This window comes from Brachyistius frenatus, unplaced genomic scaffold, assembly GCF_029030835.1.
Source record: "Brachyistius frenatus isolate BFR_SWC_R1_liver_20210118 unplaced genomic scaffold, ASM2903083v1 Contig_1, whole genome shotgun sequence".
In the NCBI taxonomy this organism is placed as follows: domain Eukaryota; kingdom Metazoa; phylum Chordata; class Actinopteri; family Embiotocidae; genus Brachyistius; species Brachyistius frenatus.
The window spans coordinates 9,845,794-9,868,258 of NW_027210600.1; the positions used below are offsets into that span (position 1 = coordinate 9,845,794).

Below are 22,465 nucleotides of genomic sequence, written 5' to 3' on the forward strand. Positions count from 1 at the left end.
AACACACAACAACTCGCACTTCAGGAGCTCCGTCAGTCGCACTTTTATTTACCAGTCGTCATATCATTTCAAATGAATCTGCGTTCTTTGACACTCGAGCCGGGATCAGTTTCTGGATTAATCATGAAAACGTGTTTAGTTTACCTGGTGCGTGTACGTAGAATTAGTCCTGAAATGAGAAAATGAGTACTTTTCAAAAACAGATCGTAGCGGCACCTCGGTTAACCGAGACAATAGCTCGTCGACAATCAATAAAAAAAAAAATGAGTTCGAGGGAGACAAAAGTCCTGGATTTTGTTGAATTTCTGGAAATAATTGAAGTGAATGTGAGTCCTTCGGCGGTTTGAAACAAGAATGAACGTCGGCTGCGTGGAAACCGCAGACTTTGACGTTTTGATGGTGACCACCGGAAGATTCGCAACCACGTTAAAAAGCACAAGAAAAGCGGTTCGGTTGTTAAATGATCTCGAGCATCCCAAGAAGGCTGAAACGGTTTTCACAAAAACAACCCGTCGCACCGTTTTCCCTTTCTTCGCTTTAATGTCATTGTTCCTTGGAGCCGATCTTTCTGTTCGAGAGGTGTCGGGCAGCAAAGCTCGCGCGTACAAAAAAGATAAAAAGGTGGCTTTACACCCACATTTATAGACGACCCTTTGTTCCCACAGCCAACGGGTGACAGAATGGGTATTTTTTTTTTTTTTTTTTTTCTCCCACACGTTTCTCACCCGTGACGCAAACATCTGGATGAGAGTATATAAAAAAAAAAGGTCATTCCAGTTCTTTGTTTATAACAAGTGGACGGTTTGTGAGGTTAATGTGCTTTTCTTTCTGACGAGAAATATCAGACCGGAGCGACGTCCGCAATAACACATACATACATACATACATACTTAAATATTTCTAAAAAAAAAAAACATAATTAACAAGTAATTATACAGTATAGAAAAAAAAAAAGAAAACTTAAAGCCACTTGCTCTGCCCACTAATGACGTTTTCTGTGCTGGGAGAGAGAAGGCAGCAGTGCCTCGCGTCCTCTCGTAATCGTCTTGCAGCGCGTGTTTGTTGTGCCCTCACGCGAACATAGGAGGGGGGGGGGGGGGGGTCTTTACGTTTTGTCCAAGTCCAGCTTCTCTGATATGTGTGTGGAGGGAGTTTTTTTGTTGTTGTTGTTGTTGTTGTTGGCGTCGTGTTGTCGCTTCTACCTGATGAGGTGGTAGGTGAGCCAGTACATGAAGATGGGCTGCGCTGCTGCTATAGACATGGTGAGGTACATCCTCAGCTGGTTTCTGGCTCCTCTCACCAGCCTCCCCTCCGCCGCCGCCTCGGATAACAACTTCAGACGCAGAGTGCGGATCTGAGGAGAAGATCATCTTTCATCAGTAACTGAAGCGCACATGAAAGCCACATACGTGCTATGTATGGGTTTTTTTGTGTTTTTTTTTTTGGTATAATTACATTGCCAGTGACGTAATCGTCTTGCAGCATGTGTATATATATATATCTTTCATATATATATATACACACACACACACACATATATATATATATATATATATAGATATATATATATATATATATATATATATGTATGACGACTCAGAAACAAGGCATTGAGGTCTTCCAGGGTCTGATGTGAAACACCTTATCGTACAAAAACACCAATAAAATGACAGGGGGCGGGGCGGGGCGGGGGGAGGGGGGGGGGGTTTCAAACAAACATTCCCACTCCCAAACTTTCCACGGCTCACTCTATTTATACTTTTCAGGGCACCTCCTTTTACTTCGATCTTCCTTTTTCGTTGGCATGAAAACATTTCCCCCTTTGTTCACCACGCGCAGGTGGCGCGCTCGTATCTGGTCATTTCCTGCCGAGCCAGCAGAAATGCGATCCGTCATGACTCCCTTGGGATTTTTCCACTCTGCCACCCGGCTCAAGAATGCTGACTCAGCTTTTTTTCTTCTTTTCTCCACCCCCCCCCCCCCTCCTCTCCAGGGTTCACAGCAAAGTGCACGCCACCTGGCCCACATAGACACCGCACAGGCGCAAACTCCGTGCGCTCCGCCTCCCTTTGGGCCTTCTGATTCCTACAAGTTGCACATGGCAAACTTGTTAAACACAAGCTCTACGGTCAACAGGTTGACACCGGTTTTTTTTTTCCACCTTTGGATATGCTAGCACAGCTATCGTAGATGTTTTTTTTTTTTTTTTTTTCCACTCAATATTTCCTCCTGCAATAACCTTGGCATGAAATAACTTTGGTAAAAGTGAAAGACACTTCTTAGAAAATTCCTTGAGTAGGTCTTAAAAGTATCTGATATTTACTGTTCGTGAATATCAAAAGTATTTCATTGAAAGTACCTGTTCTTATAAAAAAAAAAAAAAAATCTTGTCAGAATTTGGAGAATTATGAAACGTATTCTTTTAAAGTAAAACTACAACACATCATCCACATCAGTCGTCGGTAGCCACATGGGCCCCGGTTCATGAGCCCATCGTGGTGTGGCTACCGACGACTGTTTGCCGACCGATAAATTAGTTGGGCTCTGATCACAGCTAGTTTGGAGCCTATTTGTAAGCCTGTGCAACTTAAAACCGAAACCGCTGGTTCAATTTCACTGACGCTGAACTTTTCAGTAAAAGGAGACCGATCTTGTGTTTAGCAATTAAAGCTTTTAAAATGAACAACATTTTCATATTCATAGAATCTTTTTCGACGAGGAGGGAGTTGTAGGTTTTTGGCGTCGACGTTATATTACACCTAACTATTAGGCTTTTAAATCAGAATATTTCACGTCTTTGAAAAGGTCCCTTTAAATGTATGAATACAAAAAGAGATGTGTTCCGTCTTTAAAAGAATATGCAAAGACATAAACAAAACAAAGCGACCCAATTAGGTCAAGTTAGGTTTATGAAACCCTGTGAGATTTTGTCCCGGGGCCAGTGTGCATGCACAGTGGGTCAAAGACGACTTTGAGAATGAGAAGAGCCAATAAGTGTCTTCGATTATTTGTAGAAATGAAATCTGCACATAAAAAAAAAAAAAAAAAAAAATCAATGAGCAACATTTTTACTCACCATGAAGACAAAGATGGCAGCGCAGCACCACAGCAGAGAGAGATAATACGCTAGCCTCCCAAACAAAAGGCCCGCTACCACGCCGACAATCATGCTGCAGAGGGAGAAGGAAGAGGGACGCACGTCTGGTTTGACGCTCACGGGACACGCAAGGTGCAAACGGCGACATACTGCGAGACGGCTACGTACCCGACGTATTTGTAGCCAGAAAAAGCCAGCAGGTCTATAGTGGTGAGGTCTGTGTTTACAGTGACGAGGTAGAGCGACAGGAGGACGGCCAGGACCTCCATGATCAACCACACCAGCGCTGAGCTGGCCTGAACTCCCAGCAGCTCTGGGGAAAACCTGAGGGGGGAAGCGGAGCATGAAGAGTCTCTACAAAGCTAGAAACTGTGGACACTTTTCTGTCATCAGTGTGAGCTGGTAAATCATTTACTTACTATCAAGCTGCTGATGGGTTTTAAAAAAAAAATAAATTTATCCCCGTTTTTTTTTGCCTAATTATACGTGACTATTTCAAACATATTAAAATATGGCAATTCACACACATACACAAACTTATGAACAGCTTCAATCCACACGCACACAAGTCCTATATACAGAAAAAGTGAGTCAATTAAGATTATCTCTCGTTCTCTACAATTATTCAGCTATAAAAGTACTTTGTTTTCTCTAATATATGTACATAGATTTCAATTCAAATTACACCGAGACATCTACACGCAATGAAACGGACCAGAAACGTATTCGTTTGTGCCACTCGTCCATCCAGTTTCTGTCCAAAAGTAAGTACAATTTGATGTCGTATATTCCTGGTACTTCCCTTCTGTGGCCCTGTTGGTCTCGTCAAAGTGTCTTTAGGAGGCAATTTAATTAAAAATTTTTTATTTTTTTTGTAAATCCTGCAGCTGCTAAAATGTATAGGTTTTAAATTTAGGACATCTGTAAAAGTACGTGGCAGACGAAGCCCAAACAAAGCTCGGATGGGAGGTATGAAGCTTTTACCACACAGAGGTGGAACATCCATCTAAGGACTTTTGTTTTTGTTTCTCCTTATATGGAGATGGTTTGTCAGCTGGTTTTGGAACAGATCCGTGCCGCTCGTGTTTCTCCACCAAATGAAGTTGCCAAAACAGAAAGACATAAAAAAAACAAAAAAAACAAAAAACAGGTCTACAAAGAAATCTGCTCAATGTTAATAAGCGCTGCTTAGATGAATACTCTAATGATCACAAAGCCTTAGATTACCACATCTCTTCCAAACATGTGTCACTCTGATAACAACACTGTGTGTGTGTGTGTGTGTGTGTGTGTGTGTGTGTGTGTGTGTGTGTGTGTGTGTGTGTGTGTGTGTGTGTGTGTGTGTGTGTACCTGTTCTGTGTGCCGAGGGCCAGTCCAGCCACCAGCACGTATGTGATGAAGCCCATGGCAGGGATGTAAAGATCAGGAGCGTTCACATCAAAGCGCGGAGCCACAGGAGTGTCCTGCTGGTAGCTCACCTCCCAGTTCTACAAAACACACACACACACACACACACACACACACACACACACACACACACACACACACACACACACACACACACACACACACACACACACACACACACACACACACACACACACACACACACATTTTATATATAAAATATTTTATCAGGTGACTTTCAACTCAAAACAGATAACCAGAGGACTTCTGCCAAGACCAAATTCAAATTCCTTTATACAGAGCCGAATCACAACACAAGTTACTTCAAGGCACTTAACGTGGTTACAACAGAACCTTTCAACATTATAAAGAGGAAGCCCAAAAATGTTTACAATTCCCACATACGAGACAACTGGGATGAAAGAAACTTCCCCTTTGTTTATTAATATTGTGTCGATGAAAGAAGGCAGTGATAGAGACTTGCTTTGTGTGTGATTTGAAGGAATATGTTCTTATCGGAGTCGACTCCAAGGCCATCTCATCGAGGTTAACTAAATTATTGCAGAAATGATTTCTCTCGTCTGAATTTAGGAGTAGAAAATGAACGGTCTTATACGTCTTCTAGACATGTTTCACAAACTGATTTCCTTCATTAGGCTTCATATACACATATAACTGGGTGTCATCTGCATAACAATGGAAATATATGCGTTTTTTGTTCCTTCCAATATCACCTTAGTCTATACCCGTATCGGTATAAAGTGAAAAGTATCGGACCTACCACCAAACTTTGTGGTACGCCAAAGCTAACTTTTGTGTGCATGTAGAACAGACGCAACCTCTATGTGATCATGTGGATTAAACAACGTAAAGAATCTCCTGTTGAAGTGAGAATATGCAGGACACATGCAGAAGGGTATTTCTGAATGCTAAAAAAAAAAAAAAAAAAAAACGTTCTGTATTGCCTGGATAACTGGTTCAGACTGTCTCAACCAGGCCCATTTATGGAAAACCACAGAGGCCGACGAAGAAATATTCTCTTCTTCACCTCTACTTCTGCAAAGTGTGACAGGCCTAACGGAGTGATTTACATTTAGCAGGTGTAAGCAGACCTACCTCGTGCATGTAGGGAAAAACTAGAAGGCCCAGCTTCTTCCCAACATACACCGTGTCCACGGCAAAGTAGTATTTCAGCTTGGAAATAGGGATGAATCTGTCCAGCTGAAACAACCAAAAGCACACAGATGGGGTATGTTACCTCGTCAACGTGCGCAATCATTTGACTTGGGCCTTCCTGTTCGGCCTGATTTTACTCTGAGCGGAAATGTCAGCGGGATTTTTCAGAGCACGTTATCGAAGCTCTTTTTGTGAATCAGAATCATTTCAAAGAAAACTTTGTGAGTCCGTCTTACGTTCTTGTCCACCATTTCCCTCCCCTGGGTGGCCAGTGAGCTGCCGTAGGCCATGGCCAGGTTGGACATGGGTTCTGAGATGAGGGACTGGCCCGCAAATCCCGCCGCTTGAAGGGTGGCCTGCTGGTTCCTGTCAACATGACACCAGACAGTGGATCAGCTGACTGAACATGACGATTGATCATCATCGACCTACAACGTAAAAGACGCGAGCTGGAGAAACAGAAATTAAAAGACGGGTGTTTCCTTGGTCTGAGACAGGACACAAAACGCACGACACGCCGTAACATGGAATATATTCGCAACGTGTCGTTGGTAAACTGTAAACTGCCGGCTCAAAGAGTGTGTCTGGAATCGTGCTTCACATTGAGCTGACGCTGTAAAATACCACTTTCGTGTCAGAAGTTCATGATTCAATGGTTTTGTTTGCAGCCCAGCTGGCAGGAGCCCCACCTGTATCCTGCCTGTGACGGAGGCCCAGCTCTGCTCGTGTCCTCAAACAGCTGGCTGCCGTCTGAACCATCCATGGAGCTATTCCTCTGACGCATGCTTGGCTCTGTGTGAAAAGAGGGAGTTTAGGGAAGGACGCGTGTCAAGCAGAGAAATGGATCTATACTTTTCAAATTGCTTAAATCGGACGGTATTAGTAAAGCAAGCAAGCAGACAGATTTAAAGCAGAATCAAGAGAAACCGGCATGCGTTCCTTCCCACCTTTCTGTTGTTCCAGTCATATTCAAATTCATACTTTTAAGCCAAAGTCAATCACGGACGCTGGTTGCTTTATGTACGAGCTGATATTTGCCAATGTTTTTGAGATTAAATTACATTTAATTTTCACGTTTTTGTGTTGTTTTTGTCATGTTCTTTTTAAACGTCTTTACTTTCTAAAGAGCTTGACAGCATATTGTAGCCACTAAACACTTTGAAATGCATGCTTCGAAGTCTGTTCATTAATGACCCTTAGAGCTGCAAAGATGACTTAATTCATCAGTTAGTTATTATCTGATCTCAGCTTCTTAAATGTGGATTATTTCTGCTTCTTTCAATCCTTCATGGAAATAAACAGAATAACTTCAGGTTGTAGACTGTCCATTGGGACATCTTAGGCCGCACTGTGCTTTGAGGAAAAACTAGTTGACATTTTTCGCCATTTTCTGAAATTTCAAAAAGACCAAACAGGAAATAAATGAATCGAGAAAAGAATTGACAAAGACAGATCGGCAATGAAAATAATTTTGTTATTTGCGGCCCCCGATGGAAATTGAATGCGAAATAACAGTGTCAGCGTCGCCAAGGACACCTCATCTCGTCGGACCGGTCTTGACGTAGGTGGACATCAGCACCAGACAACACGGTTCATCTCACTCTTTGTGAGGAGCTGTGACGTGACGTGACGTGACGCGACGCGGAAGAAACTCTGAAGTCTTCGCTGCAGGAGGAGGAGATCTTCAGCTCCTCCAAGGGACCAATCACATCGTCACACGCTTATCACGTGACCGGGTGACGTCATCCTCGAGAGCCACAAACACGTGACCGTTTGGAGGGTTTTTACGTCACACAGAGTCCTTCAGGGCGGCTTGTTTACGTTTTGTTGGTGATGATTTCTGTTAAAGAGGCAGACTTTACGTCACCTCGATGCTCGCCCTCAAACTCGTCCTGCCGACAGCGGAGTGAAACAACCAAACCCGGGATGTACAAACACGAGCGGAACGAGTCCGCCTGTGAAACACTGAACTGTAGCTTCAACTGAAGCCGCCTTAAATGATCTACAAAACCTTTCAAACAACAACAACAACAACAACAACAACAAAAACCTCCAGACTCAGAGGAGGAAACAAATAAAGTGTCCAGACCTCCAAATAAGAGGTTTTGGTGCCCGTCGTTTAGCTGCTAGCCTCGAGCGGCTGAAAGGAGCTAGCACCATCTTTCTGATCCCAGCTGGCAGCACGTCACGTAACGACATTCATGTGATGGAGGAAGTCACGTACGTAACTTACGCTGTCTGGACCCACTTTGAGTTGCAGTATAATCCATTTTCGGACGACTTGATCGTACCGGCAGCTGCCAACTCTGAACTCAGACGGAGTTAGTACCGGTTTAGCACGCTCTGCGCTGATTTGACGCGATGCATGACGGTTAGAAAGTGCGTCCGACTTCAGCCGGCAACGTGAAACGTCACGACGTCACGTGATGTTGAAACCACGCAGGACCGGGGCGGCCGAAAAAACCCTCCTCGGTGACGACACGACTCCGTCCTGATGGGGTTAAAGTTTCACCGACATGTACGACGTGATGTTTTTAATTTTTTAATTTTTATTTTTTTTATTGTAAGACCTTCAGAGCAGTTATCTCCTTGTCATTATCTTTCCCAGCTTTCATACGTCATACGTATGTCGTCCAAAAATTCATGAAAACGTCACACCGCGTATTCCTACCTGTTCGTATGTCGTCAAAAATTCCCCAAATCAGTCACATTTTTTTTTATAAAAACGTCATACCGCCGTATGTCATCCAAAAATATCATTGCAATTCCTTACTGCTGAGGTGGAAATACGAAAAAAAAAAAAAAAAAAGTCATACTATAGTATGTCTTTAAAAAAAAAATCCCCCAAAAAGTCATACTCGTTGGAAATATGAATGTCATCTGAATTATGAAAAAAAAAGTCATACTATATATATACTATATATTGTCGGAAATACGAAAAAAATGTCGTACTGTAGCATGTCATCGGAAATATGAAAAAGAAGTCATACTATATCATACATATACTATATTTATTTTAGGACACATAGTGCAAAAAAGGCTAAAAGCATTCTGAGAATCACCTTCCACCAGCTTCACTTTGAGTAGCTATATTTTCCAGTCTTTGCTTTAGCTGTGTTTCCTTGTTTTTTTGCGGTTGTTTTTCCTGAATTTTGTATTGCTTGTGACTTTGTGATGACTCACAATTTCCCCTGTTGGGCGTATAGCATTGGCAGCAAAGACGTTGACAGACTAACCTTCGCTTGACCCATGTTTGATACAACTTCTTGGGCACGCACAATTTGTCAAAGTATCTCTCAGAGGAAAAACGGTTGGTGACCCCCGGTTTAATATGGGTTTTCTTCAATATGTGGGGAGTTCCCAAAAACATTGTTATGTCAGTCATCATCCTGACATCCTGAGTAATGAAAAAAGTTTCACAGTCACGTAATGCTCTCATACTTTTTGTTTCACTTATCATGTAAACATCAGACTTGAGAAACACAATTGATGGAATGTGATCGAACCTGAATGCTGACGTTTAAACAAAGTTGCTGGAAAGTACCCAGCTAAACAATTGGTAAATAGTCCTTCGCTTATTTGAAATAAATTAGAACTGCTCTCGTGATTTAGTCGTGAATGTGAACTCAAAATCTGTAAAGCCATGGCCCACAGTGATCCGAGGCAAAGCCAGAAAAGTGCCAGACGATTGGCGACTGTAGCGAGACGGAGCACAGGTAATTGGCTCTTTTGCACCTGTTTATGTCTTTTGTTCAACCAACTATAGTTCTATTTTTAATGTTTGAGTGTTTCGTTTTGATTTCATCCTGTGAACGCCGGTTGTGAGATGAATACATTTGCCCTGCAATTTAGAAAAGTAATTAAAACTCAAACATTTAACTGAAAACTTAAAAACAAAATGACAAAAGGTTACAGTGCTGTCTAATGATTTACTACAGTTTTCAGTTATGAATGTAAAGATCCAGATTTTCAAATACTATTTAAAATTTTTAATAAGACATTATACTTATTATTTTTTCAAACCTTTTATTTAACAGCATGCTAGTTGTCTACATTATTGCTGTTTTGATACAGGTAATTCCTTACAGTGAAAACAATACAAATTTGAAAAGAGTGTATTTTTCAACTTTGGAAAGGCAAAGTTAGCGGTTTTCCTGAACTTCTATCTTTACATCCTCACATCCTCATATCACATCACAGTCTGTTTCTGGGTTTGGGGGAGTACTGCTGCATATATGAACAACTGCATATAGTATTATGTGGCAGCAAAGTGGGCAGCATGAAGTCTGTTCAACTGTTTAAAGGTGATGCTATGTAAAACATATTGTTCATCTCCAGAAGCCAACTTGTGTATTGATTATTAAAACTGCAGTTAAATTATGTAGTGTATAAAAATAGCACCATGTAGCGATCCACAAGTGAATTCATTTTCCTCATTGTTTTATAGGTTTTAATCCAGATAAAGAAATTAGAATTATCTTGATTGGAAAGACAGGAAACGGGAAGAGTGCATCTGCCAACACCATCCTGAACCGAAAGGCTTTCAGGTCATCCACCAGTCCATGTTCTGTGACGTCAGAGTGCGAGAAGGCCAGAGGAAAGGTGAACGGGTACAGGCTTGCCGTGATTGACACACCAGGAATTTATGACACGAAGTACAAACAAGACGAGGTGATCAGAAAACTGAAAGAGTGCATCTCACTCTCCGCTCCTGGTCCTCATGTGTTCCTGATTGTGGTCAAGCTGGACCGATTCACAAAGGAGGAACAGAAAACGGTGGAGCTCCTGCAGCTGGTGTTCGGGGACAAAGCCGCAGCTTACTCTTTGGTTCTCTTCACTCATGGTGAACAGCTGCGATCTAGAACAATTGAAGATTATTTTAGTCAGTGTGAAAAACTCAGCAATTTGATTGAAAAATGTAACTGGCGGTATCACGTCTTCAGTAATGCAGCCCCAGACAGCAGGCAGGTACCTCAGCTGCTCGCAAAGATAAGAAGCATGGTCCGAGCAAACGGAGGAACATTTTACACCAACAGTATGTTCCAGGAGGCCGAGCGAGCGATCCAAGATCAAATGAAGGCGATTATGCAGGTCAGTGCTGAGCAGAAAGGCAGAGAAGAAGAAATACTAAGGGCCGCACTTCAAGGAGAACTGCTGCAGGAGAAGCTAAACTGGCTCGACGAACAGTATGAAAGAAAAGCAAGAGAAAAGGCAGAGAAAAAAAACAAATTTATTGAAACTGGCCTGATCGTGACAGCAACCGAAGCTGGCGTTTTGATTGGGGTGGCCGCAACAGCTGTTGGAGGTCCACTTTGCATGGGCATCGGGGCAGTGGTAGGTGGAGTTGTCGGGGCGGTAGTGGGAGTCTTGGCACCAGCAGCGGTGAAAGCTCTGAAAAAAAAATGCACCATACAATAAAACCTATAACATATAAGTACTGCATTTACATGGTGTGCTAAAGAACGGAAAAGCACTGATCTACCTGCACTGTAACTTTACGAGAAGAACTGGAACTCATCTTTTACACTGAATCGACCAACTTGATTGGATGGACTGCAAACATCGTATTTCCCTTTCATTTCCAGTAGGTCCCAATTCTACTGTTCTACCGTTTGTGGACCCAGTGGAAATGTTGAACAACTGGTTTGGCTGAAGCAAACGTCAAGTCTCTGCTTAACATCAGTTTCCCTCAGCTCCAATTGTTTTTTTTGTTTTTTTGGACACATTTTACTGCTTCGGTTTTGTCTTACTGCTCATAGCATTGGTATCATATATGAACTGTAAACATAAGCAACTGTTTGGTAACACACTCGCCATATCAGTAAGGGTTCAGCGTCTGTGCATCTACAGCTTGCTCTGTTAAGAAAATTAAGTAATGTATATTTAAAACCTTTAAAGAATCGATCCTTTAGAAAAATTCTACATTCAATATTCTCAGAATTTCCTAAATATTTTGAAGCTCATGAAGAGTTTTTGTATGAATTGCTTTTGTTCTGTAACCATCAACCTGTAGTGTTTATTTAAAAATGATTGGCTTGTATATATTTTAGATGTCGCAATATACAGGAAAAAAAAAGAAAGAAAACATGACCAGTAAAATAAGGCAAACAGGCACTTCTGATTGGTCATCCATTATGTGTGTGTGTGTGTGTTCTTGTGTGTGTAAAGCCTTTGGGAAGTAAGTAACAGCCTTATTTTTAAGAAGTGTCTTTGTGGCTGCGAGGACAAACAATTTTTTTTTTTTTTTTTCCCATCCATTTTAGACAGATGTGAAGTAAATGTGTACTGTACTGTACACAATAAGTGAGCACACAGAAACACTGCCGGCAAATTTATCTCAGACTGACAGTTTTCCGGCATCATAAACACATGAAATACAAGAACATCAAATTACTTTTTTTTTTTACTGTGGAGGCCTATTGGTTCAATCAATCTGTGTGACAAAAATAAAATGATAAAATTGTCAATTTCCCGTCTCTCTATCTGTCCACAGTTTGCCTCTTTGTGTTGTTTCAAATGACTTTGCATCTCACTCTCTCCTCTGACAGCTGGACGCACTGGCCCTCAGGGAATATGACCAACTCTGTGTAAATGGACTGCACTGCATTAAAGAGCCACATTGCCCTATAAAACAGCCCTGCCTCACATTGCATACACTCACATGTACATGTAGGGCACACACACAATGCTATTTTCTCGCTCCTACTTGCAACGCACACAGCATGGACTATTTTAAGGGGCTTTCTCATGCGGTAGTAATTGTTCTAAAGGCCACAGAATACAATAGAGGTCTACAGTTAACAGCTTGGTGAGCTGTGACTCTGGAGACACAAGCCGCTTGGGGTGAACCTGTCTTTGGAAATTATTTTCACCAACTTTGGCAAGCTCATTTCAAGCAGAGACGAGCAACAACAAAAAAAAAACGGTGTGTTTGCCGAGCTGTATCTGAGCAACTCTGCATTTTGTCTGTGTCTTAATGTAGAATATCTGTGTGTTTTTTTTCCAAGTCTTCTGAGGCCGTTGTATTGACAAGAAAATGCACTTTGAACATTGTCGCATATCTCGAACCGCATTGAACTATGCATGAATTAAATATACCTTTTGCTAATTTTCTGAAAATTAACCAAATATTAACCATGAGGCTGAAGCTCAGAAAATGTGGATATAGGTCTTATTTGAAGGCACTGACATGCAACCTTTGCTGTCCTTTGTAAATATATAAAAAGATGGATGGCTTTCAAAAGATGCAGTGCAAGATATAAATACTATTTCACATTATAGTTTGTATTACGAGGTTCCCCTCACCTACATACAAGTTCAAAACTCAGAGCCAGATGTACAATGTAGATATGCTGCTGTTAAGCTGTAGATAATATAGTGATTAAAGCAATGTATCAGTTTTCCTACTGAAGACAGCACCCTTCATGTAGGGTTGACAAGTTACTGACTTTGTCAAGAGTTGAAAAATAATTACTGATGCTTTACATATCAGGGATAAACCAAATAACATTTTTAGAAGTGTTGTGAGTTTCCATGATCATGATTTTCTTTCTAATGGACCTTAAAATCTGCAATTATAAATTGTAATTAAGTAATTGATAATGAACTAATTCAGTATTATGTGTTTCTCACTATTAAACCTGGCAATCCCACCACTGTTGTTTGTAATGTATTATTTCTGATCTGTAGCACACAAGGTAATGATTTGTTAAGCATTACAACTTTATTGACCCTTTACAGCTTTGTGATTGGTGCAAAACACAAATCCATTGTTAAATACATTTTCAAACTTGAATAATGAAAGGATGCACCTTCGGGCTGATTATGACGGTCAGTCAAAAGTGACTGGCAGCAGACACACATGCAGCGGTGTCTGCAGCGGTTTCATGCCAAAGCAACACCAGCATCAATAATTTTGCACAGTTTGCCTGCCATGCTTCATGTGCAAGTTTGCCCCAGCCAGCCCCCCCCCCCCCCCCCCCCCCCGACATACACATGCATATAGACCGAGAGAGAGAGGGGTGGGGGAGAGAGAGAGAGAGAGATGTGCTGAGTGAATAAAGTCTTCTATGAAGCATGAAAAGCATTCCTTGTCTCATTATGACACACATTCACAGCCACACACAGCTAAGCCCGGCAGTGCTGTTTTAAAGACCTTGCTCGCACTATTTTTTTTTCTTTTGCTTCTCCTTTAGATTTCTTTGCTGTCAACATTCTTACTTTCCCAGCAAAACGTGTTTTTCTTGACACACTTCGGCTGGCGACCGTTGATCTGGGGATAATGGAGTTATCACTGATGTCAGCACAGGTAAGGAAGACGTTCATCCACGTAAATTCTTAAGGCCTTCAGACAATGATAGCTGAATGTTTTTCTTTTTGTTTTATTTGCTTTATTTATATTGGTCTTTTTTCAACATTTTAACACTATTTTTTTTTTTTATCAGATATATTTATTGCATCATCACAGTATTGACGAAAAACAGCCTCATGTCACAATAATCTACAAATCCCTCAAGTCAAGTCAGATAAAACATGATCTATTGGACTAAGTTGTTACAAGAGTGCAGATCTTACAAGGTCCACCTTTTATGATTACTTAAGAAATCTAACTACACCCGCTGAGTCACTGGAGCGTCAGAAAAGTTTTGGTACATTTGTAAAGTTCAAATGTGCAAGTTAGATCTACAGCTTTAGACAGTGCACACATACAGCAGTGACTCAAAAGCAGTCTGCACAGTGGCTTCTTCAAAAGGAGACGCGCAGGCAAGGACTCACAGACTGAGTCAGTACAAGGCTGCTGTTTCTGAGTGTTGCTGTCAATTGTCAAGATTTTTTTCACTAAGTAGGGTGCAGCATGTGTGAGCCATATAAACATGTAGTGAATTAAGGCTGATTTTGGGCCCCGTTTTGTTTTTCTGTTAACTTTCAAAGAAAGATATTAGTACCCATGAGGCATCTGTGTGCCTGATTAAACCTGAATACATTTTCTATTGTTAAACACTGTGCTATGTTTTTATTGTTTTGTCTGTCCGTGTTAACACTGAAGTAAAACAACGTCAAATAAAGGCTCTTACAGTTTTTCAAAGCATGCATGAAACACATTTTTACAGTTTGCATGCCAGCGGGCACTTTTTGGTTTGGAGAGAGAGACCTTTGCAAAGTCTTCTCCACTAAGTTGCAGCTAAAGCTCACATAGAAGTCTTCGACAAAATGAGGGAGTAGCATCTGTCTATTTTCAAAGAATGAGATACTTTAGAAAAAAAAAGAAGTGATTCTGCTCTGTTTTAAAACCTTTGCTTGTGTGTTTGTTTCTTTGTACAACCATCAACACAGCTCTGTTGCTCTGAATGATGGTAGATTATTCTTGTCCCATTTTCCAGTTTTTTTTTTTATTTTTTATCTTCTGACAAATAATGTTGAGCTCTAGTTGTAACCCAAGGGCAATGCTTTATGTTACAATCAAGGCCCCTCTGTGACTTTCTGGGCTTCAAAGCCTGTGGATATGTTCTGAAAGTGATTACTATACTAAAGCTTTTAAGTGCAAGCACAGTTGAAGGCCTACTTTCCCTGCATGCTCTCCCTTCAGCACTGAATCCCTGATACTTTATTGCTCTTTTCGCTAGAGGAAGTATTTAAAATGATGCTCCAAAGTTGTTTTCTTCTCTTGCCAGAAAGAATTATGGGTTATTGTCTGTTGTTGAGAATGTACTTTTACAGCCAAGTCTTCAGACAATATAAAAAGGTTTTTTTTTATCATGAATATTTAGTGTCTATCATGAAACAATGCACATCATATTTGTTTACCGGAGGAGCACAGGCAATGATTTAGGTCATGAGTGAACATAACTGATGACTTTCAAGTCTTTGGTGATTCTGGTGTCATATTACTTTAATGACCTAATAATCCTAAGATTTACTTTCAGTAGCTACACAATGACACACAATGACTTTATGGTGTTGTGTATGGTGTATCCACCATTTCTGGGTTAAACTTTCAGCATTGAAGCACATTAGGTGCAGTTTAAAAGACGTTTGACAACATTTGCTACGGAATTGAAGATTTATAACAGTTGAAACCTGCAGCTGTCACTCAGGTAGCCAATGAGCCGCCTGCTAAAGTTTGAAATTATATCTGCTTGTTTGCGTCAGAGAAAATAAATCATATTTCACCTTGAGGAAATTTTGAGTTGGTTGACCTTTCCTATGTCAATCACAAATAGGTGCCTTTAAGATATCTTTTATAACATTACCAATGCAGAAATCCTGCAGGATTAGGTCCCTATTTCCTGAAATGTACTGTAACCCTTCTAGCTGTGCAGATTTGATGGAAAATCTCCTGTAACCATCTGCTTATAGGTACTAAACAGTACAATAACTCACCTCTGGCAAAATCCATCACACAACAATAACACCGTTGGTTGTCTGTTTTCTTGTTTGTTTAAATCTTTGCACTATTGTTTAGTTAGTTTTAATTTAATTTAATTATTCTATTTTATTTTATTCTATTTTATTGTATATACTGTGCATTTTTATATTTAATATTTTTTACTGTTGTTTTATTGCTTTCCTGTACCTATATGCTGCTGTAGCGAAAAACACGTCCCCTCATGGGATTAATAAAGTAACTATCTATCTATCTATCTATCTATCTATCTATCTATCTATCTATCTATCTATCTATCTATCTATCTATCTATCTATCTATCTATCTATCTATCTATCTATCTATCTATCTATCTATCTATCTATCTATCTATCTATCTATCTATCTATCTATCTATCTATCTATCTATCTATCTATCTATCTATCTATCTATCTATCTATCTATCTATCTATCTATCTATCTATCTATCTATCTATCTATCTATCTATCTATCTATCTATCTATCTATCTATCTATCTATCTAAATCAACTCATCCTCTGTGCAAAGACATGCTCAAGTAATGGTAAAAGATGAGGTGATCTTGGTCCCTGAATTGAGTGGTATCTCCCTTTAATTTTCTGACTACTGTCACTGAGCTCCTGTGCTCCAGATGTGAACCCTGTCCGGCTGAAGGAGTTTGATGGAGAGCCTCATCCGATAGCCATCTGTTCTTAGATAGTTAATCAGACGTGCCCAATGTGTGGTCCTTAATCACGCCACACTAACTGTCTCTGTAGTCAACTCCTTAATGTTGTTTCTGACTGAGTACGAAGTAAAACCAAAACTAATGGTACAATTTTTTTTTTGCAGCTGAAAGGCTCTCAGTTGATGATGGAGCAGATGGATGTAAATTTGGTTGTGTTTTTACTATAAAAAATATACCCAGCATCTTGGCAAGACTAAATCTTAAAATCGAATTAATGTAAAAATACCTTTTGTGTGCAAGGAATATGAATACATCTGAGTTTTTTATTTTTATTTCTGTCTGTGTTACTCATCGGTCATGAACTGGTAATTGTTTCTGGGTCACATCATGTACAGTAGGGGTTGATTTCAGTCGTGCTCCCCCCATGACTGATGACGTGTCCTTGACCCTGAGCAGCACAGCCTCCAGGCCAGACCCCGTGCTCATGACTGCGTTCCCTCTCTTTCAATCCCAGCTCTCTCTTTTTTTTCTGAGGGTGAATGTTAGATTGGTCTTAATTAAGCAAAGTCAATCAAAGTCTGTGTGATGGAGATGTAGGTCAGATTACCATCTGCTAAAGAGTTTATCAGGTAGTTCAGGGGAGTAGATACTCCTCAGAAGTACCTGCTGTGACACAGACAGTAAATCTGATCCAGGATGAACAGCCCTTCTTTTCAGTTAATCTAAAACGTGTGTTTGTAACAAAAACTTGAATTAGGTTTTCTTATTTTTCAAAGAACCTAAACACAGAAGAGTTACCCGTTAAGAGATGCAGGATCGTAAGGTTAAAACATGTTATTAAAGTGAAACACTTTCTTTGCTCTGTACCAAAATGTATTGTTTTTCTATTTAATTTGTATTTTTAGACATGAGTTAGCATTGAATACAAATCTGGGATGTTGATTGTAAAGGGAATACCAATGTTTCGACACTATTTTCATCAGAAATGTTGATAATTCCCACAAAGCACTCTAACTAGATATTTATCTACCATGACATAAAGATAGAGAAACAGCATTCTCTGAGCACCACAGAGCTGGAGCAAACTTCCAGACGATATTAGACTGCCTCTGTGTTTGATTATCCTAAAATCAATAAGACTTTTGTACTGCATGGCCTTTCCCAGAACCTTAAACTCTCATAATGAATCATGTTGCCCAAATTTCCTGTATTTATGGATCAGTTCATAACTTTTTTAATTTCCTTTAAACAATGTTCCATTCTATTAATTAGTTTTTAATTCACATTTCCTTCTGAATTAGTATTAAAGGTACAAGGTGTAGAATTTTTTTGTATATTTGCAGAAATGGAATATAATTTCTACAATTATGTTTACGCTGGTGTATAATCCCCTGAAACTGTACATTGCTGTGTTTTTGTTACCTCAGAATGAGCCCAGAATGGATCAACCAAACACAAGCTCGAGAGAAGACCTTTCTTGTTTTTCAAATTTTTTTTGCAAGTATCTTCCACACTGCTCTTCATGTAAAGCAGTTTTCAATAGCCTTTGTGTGTGACATACATGATACTTGTAAACTTGCTGCACTTTTATTACATCAATAAGTCAACTGTCAACCCAATACTTCACCTCAGAGATTAGTCCGTTCCTTTATGAAGATATCATTTGGAGGAACTTTTTATTTTGGTCGGTCGAACGTGTTCATATTTATTTCATTTCTTTGATGGCAGTGCATTTTTGACATTTGTAAATTAGGTTTGATGTCATTAATCGAGACTGTTCAGAGGAAGGAAACAGAAAATTCGAACTACAATGTCACTTCCTTGTCTAGCAACAATAAAAAGCTCCGATCCAGGATCAAAAGTCAGACTGTAGGTTTTCCTTGATGTTGTAATTTCAGGCCTGTTATGCATTCTTCTGCCATGAGCCTGACTAACGTTAACCTCATTGCATAAAAGTATATTATGAGTAAGAGCTTTTTATTTGGTACATTTAATCACATTCCGAGGTTTTAATCATTTTATGAGATCCCTTTGCAGTGTAATATTATTCTAACTGCAATGACAGGATGTGCCTTGTTTGGTGGAGGATCAGCATAATCTCTTTTACATACTATATATAATTAATAATGCATTACATTACAACGTGGCTTAATACCACCGTCAAAAACATCACTAATATGGATATAAACTAGTTTATTTTACGCAATAAGTAATATGAGAAGAGGAAACATTTTAAGTTAGTTTTACTGCTTCACATATAAACAAAACAAGACTATGTTTAATGTGTAGATATACTTTGCCTATGAAGGTGGTGTCATGAATGATAACAGTGTAAAGAGCACACAACTGTATTTCCACAATCAGCTTCTTAGGAATGAGGTCCTACACAAACACATAATTTGTCATTATGAACGATTACTGTCAGAATGTAATTTGTAGGACTGAGGGTTGGAAATCTGTGAGATAGAATTAAAAACAGAATCGCTTGGTCTCCTGTGAATCCGTAGTGCATACAGTCGGTAAGAAAATTGGATCAAGCTTGAGAAAGGCAGACTCCGCCTCTAAAAATGATCAGACACTTCATACTGTAGGCGAAGGTACACTTTTTCTGAAAATAAACACATTTAAAATATAACACAAATCTTTATTGGCTCTGCATTTGAGGCAAATGTATTACATATATTATATATGTATGTATATGTATATATTATTACAAACATCATACACAAATGACAAAACTCACTATTTACTGATTTCTACAGAGAGAATTGGTGTAACCAGGAGTCATGAAATGCACTTAGCAGACTTCACATCTCAGTGCATGCAACAATAATAAGGTTGATCTGTCTGTTAAGAAAAGCAGAAAGTTAATTAAATGGAGCTTAACAGAGCGTGAACATGAAATGTACTGCATGGTGGGAATAATGGACAGAGGAGAGTGCAGGGTCACACACAGTGTCTGCGTGCACACTCTGCACGTATATCTCTGTGTGCGTGTTGTGTGAGTGTTTGTACAACGAGGTGTCCAACTCAATTCAATTGTATTTATATAACACCAAATCACAAGGTGATCTCAGGGCATTTATAGTGTGGTTCTTACAACAGAACCTTACAACATTATAGAGAGGAACCCAATAATTACCACGTGAGCATTGAGTTGCATTTATTGCTTGTGTGCTTTTGGTTGCAGGTTTCTTTGTCTATTCACTAAACCGTGCCCTACGTAATATTTGAATAAGATCACACAAAATGCTCCTTACATTCAAAATGGTTGAAATTGGTTAATTGTGGAACTACTTTTCATTGATTAAAGATGGTAAAACCTGTTTCACAAGAAACAAGAAAATTGTATAGAATTTTGTTTTGCTTGCTAAATTTTTTTTTAAAAGCTTATTACTTAATGAAATACATGACTATCTACACAGGTCCAACTGTCCTGCATCACAAAGGAACAATCGCCCTTTAGTTGTCCAGAAAGCATATAGAAATTGGCCTTCGGTAGTTTGTATTGGATTAAAAGATTGGATTATAACTGTATTGCATTGTATGTAAAAAGTGTTTTAGCTGTAGACTGTTAAAGTTCTATTCTTTGTTGACCCATCCGCCAACCCCAACCTCCATAATATGATTGTGAACAGTAATGTTATCATGACTTCTTCATTTGCTCCTGCCATAAAATGCTGTAGGGCTCTGTTATTTGAATTTAAACACGTTGTTATGGGGCAGTTGTTCAAATGGTCCACAGCCAGAATCAACCCGGGGACATTGTAGTTACGTAGTGCAGAAATGCACGAATTCTATTCATATGTGCATCTTTACGTGAAAGCTTACAAATATTTGTGAATGTATATTTGCACCTCTCATGTGCTTTTGTGTGTGTGTGTGTGTGTGTGTGTGTGTGTGTGTGTGTGTGTGTGTGTGTGTGTGTGTGTGTGTGTGTGTGTGTGTGTGTGTGTGTGTGTGTGTGTGTGTGTGTGTGTGTGTGTGTGTGTGTGTGTGTGTGTGTGCTTGAAGCCTGAAGGGTGTTATGAAAGCTGGGTATGGTCACTTATTGATGTCAGTGAATGCTGTTCTTTGTTCGTCTGTTAGGGTTTGAAGCCTCCAGCAAAACGAAGCAAAGATTCAGCGAGCCATGAGAGCAAGCCCGTGTCTCTCTGTGTAGCGCACTCTTTTCCTCGTACTCTTCTTCCTCGTACTCTTCTTCCTCACCACAACCTACAGAGCAGTCACCTCTTCCTTCTCTCGCTTGTCTTCCGGCTCAGTCTATTATCTCCAGCTTCATCTCCTTTCTCGCAGTTATTCTTGCTCCCGTTATTCTTGTCATGAATTCAGTCGGCCCCCCGGACATATTCCGTATTTTCTTTTCATCATACGGCTCAATAACTTGGAATTCATTTTCCGCTGCTACTTTTTGGTTTAGTTTCCGAGGTGTCTATTATTTTTAAATCATCATCCCCTGAGAGCCATTTAAAATTAACTCCATCAAATTGTATGCAAAGCAAAGACCCACTCCCAGCAGGAGATGGTATCTGCAGGTGTTTAAAGAGACTTTTGGATGTAGAATTAGATTATTTAAATGTATTGCCATATTAAAAGATTTAAATCATTTTGGGGGATTTGTATTTTCATTATATTGGCAGGTTCTTTTTATACTTAGTGTAATAGCGAATGTGAAAGTAGATAGAGGAACTGACTAAAGATTTAAAATCAATGATTTAAAGTGAAATAAAGTGAGACTAATTTAAAGAAGATAGACTTTCTGTACAAATTAAAGACACAGCTCAAGAACCACCTTGTGTTATGGCCATAGCGCATCACGTGAGTTTGTCCTACTTCAGTTTCATTCAAATTCATCCGATGAAGCGGATCCCGCCTTAACGCTTCAGAGAAATCTCATCTTAAAAGTTAATTGCATTTTTTTCTGTCATTCGGGCAATTTTTTTAGGAACATCAGTTCTGTGCGTAAACGTAATGATAACAGGGCATGATCTGTCTGGCAAGATGTTGTGGTGGACTTTATTTCGGTTTTACACCGGCCTTTAGCCACGCCAGCAATGTGGTTCTGCGGGTGGTAGTGTGGGTTGGTGTGCCACTTTGGTCCAGACTGAATGTCACAGTGAATCCTAGATGCTTTGCAATTACATGTTGTGAAGACATTCATGGCTCCCAGCAAACGACTTCTCATTTAGCACCATCAGTAGGTCAATAACAAGCATGCGGAAGATAGTTACCGGCTACATTTCACATTTTACAAAACAATGAAATTAAGCTGATGTTTATTATCTGACACACAAACACACATGTACGTGTAAATTGTGCGACCAAGTTCCCATTTTTCCCTTCAAGCTTTGTCAAACTTTATTCAGGCCGACAGTGAGCAGGTCTTTTAAACAGGAGAGTAAACAATGGCTTATTCAGGCCCCTTTTTCTTACCTTCTCTTTTGTTTCCCTTTACCTTATCTGTATTTAATTTCCATTTTCCCCACTTTCTCTCTCTGAGTTTGTAATTTTATGACAGATGTTTCACAAAGAAGAAGAACAGCTGGCTGCTGCAGGGCTGTTTATTCCCTCTTTCATTTCTTTCTCTTCTTTCCTCCCCCTCTCTCATTCCATGCTTGTTTTTTTTCTGTTAAAGCGGTCACAGATGGAGACCCAAATTTTCTGCCCTGGAAATATATATTTGGTGGCTTTAATATTCAAACACAAAATGTTT

General features: G+C 39.7%; 2 protein-coding genes across 3 annotated transcripts; one reads left to right on the forward strand and one right to left on the reverse strand.

The window, feature by feature from the left end:
* Nucleotides 1-19: 19 nt before the first annotated feature.
* On the reverse strand, nucleotides 20-8,054 carry yif1b (Yip1 interacting factor homolog B (S. cerevisiae)). 2 transcript variants are annotated; one of them, XM_069689428.1, is made up of 8 exons: nucleotides 7,915-8,054; nucleotides 6,371-6,473; nucleotides 5,918-6,047; nucleotides 5,622-5,726; nucleotides 4,449-4,585; nucleotides 3,266-3,421; nucleotides 3,077-3,170; nucleotides 20-1,354 (listed from the first exon to the last, which is right to left on the reverse strand). In XM_069689428.1, the coding sequence occupies exons 1-8, from the start codon at nucleotides 7,949-7,951 to the stop codon at nucleotides 1,199-1,201; spliced, it is 918 nt and encodes a 305-aa protein (XP_069545529.1). In that variant the 5' UTR covers nucleotides 7,952-8,054; the 3' UTR covers nucleotides 20-1,198. The 2 variants fall into 2 exon arrangements, with proteins under 2 accessions (XP_069545529.1, XP_069545519.1); XM_069689418.1 differs by having other exon boundaries at nucleotides 7,906-8,054.
* Nucleotides 8,055-9,246: 1,192 nt separating this feature from the next.
* Nucleotides 9,247-12,115, forward strand: LOC138615653 (GTPase IMAP family member 9-like). Its single transcript, XM_069689407.1, has 2 exons — nucleotides 9,247-9,397; nucleotides 10,129-12,115. Exons 1-2 carry the CDS (start codon nucleotides 9,325-9,327, stop codon nucleotides 11,097-11,099), a joined length of 1,044 nt encoding a protein of 347 aa, XP_069545508.1. The 5' UTR covers nucleotides 9,247-9,324; the 3' UTR covers nucleotides 11,100-12,115.
* The last annotated feature ends 10,350 nt before the right edge of the window (nucleotides 12,116-22,465 follow it).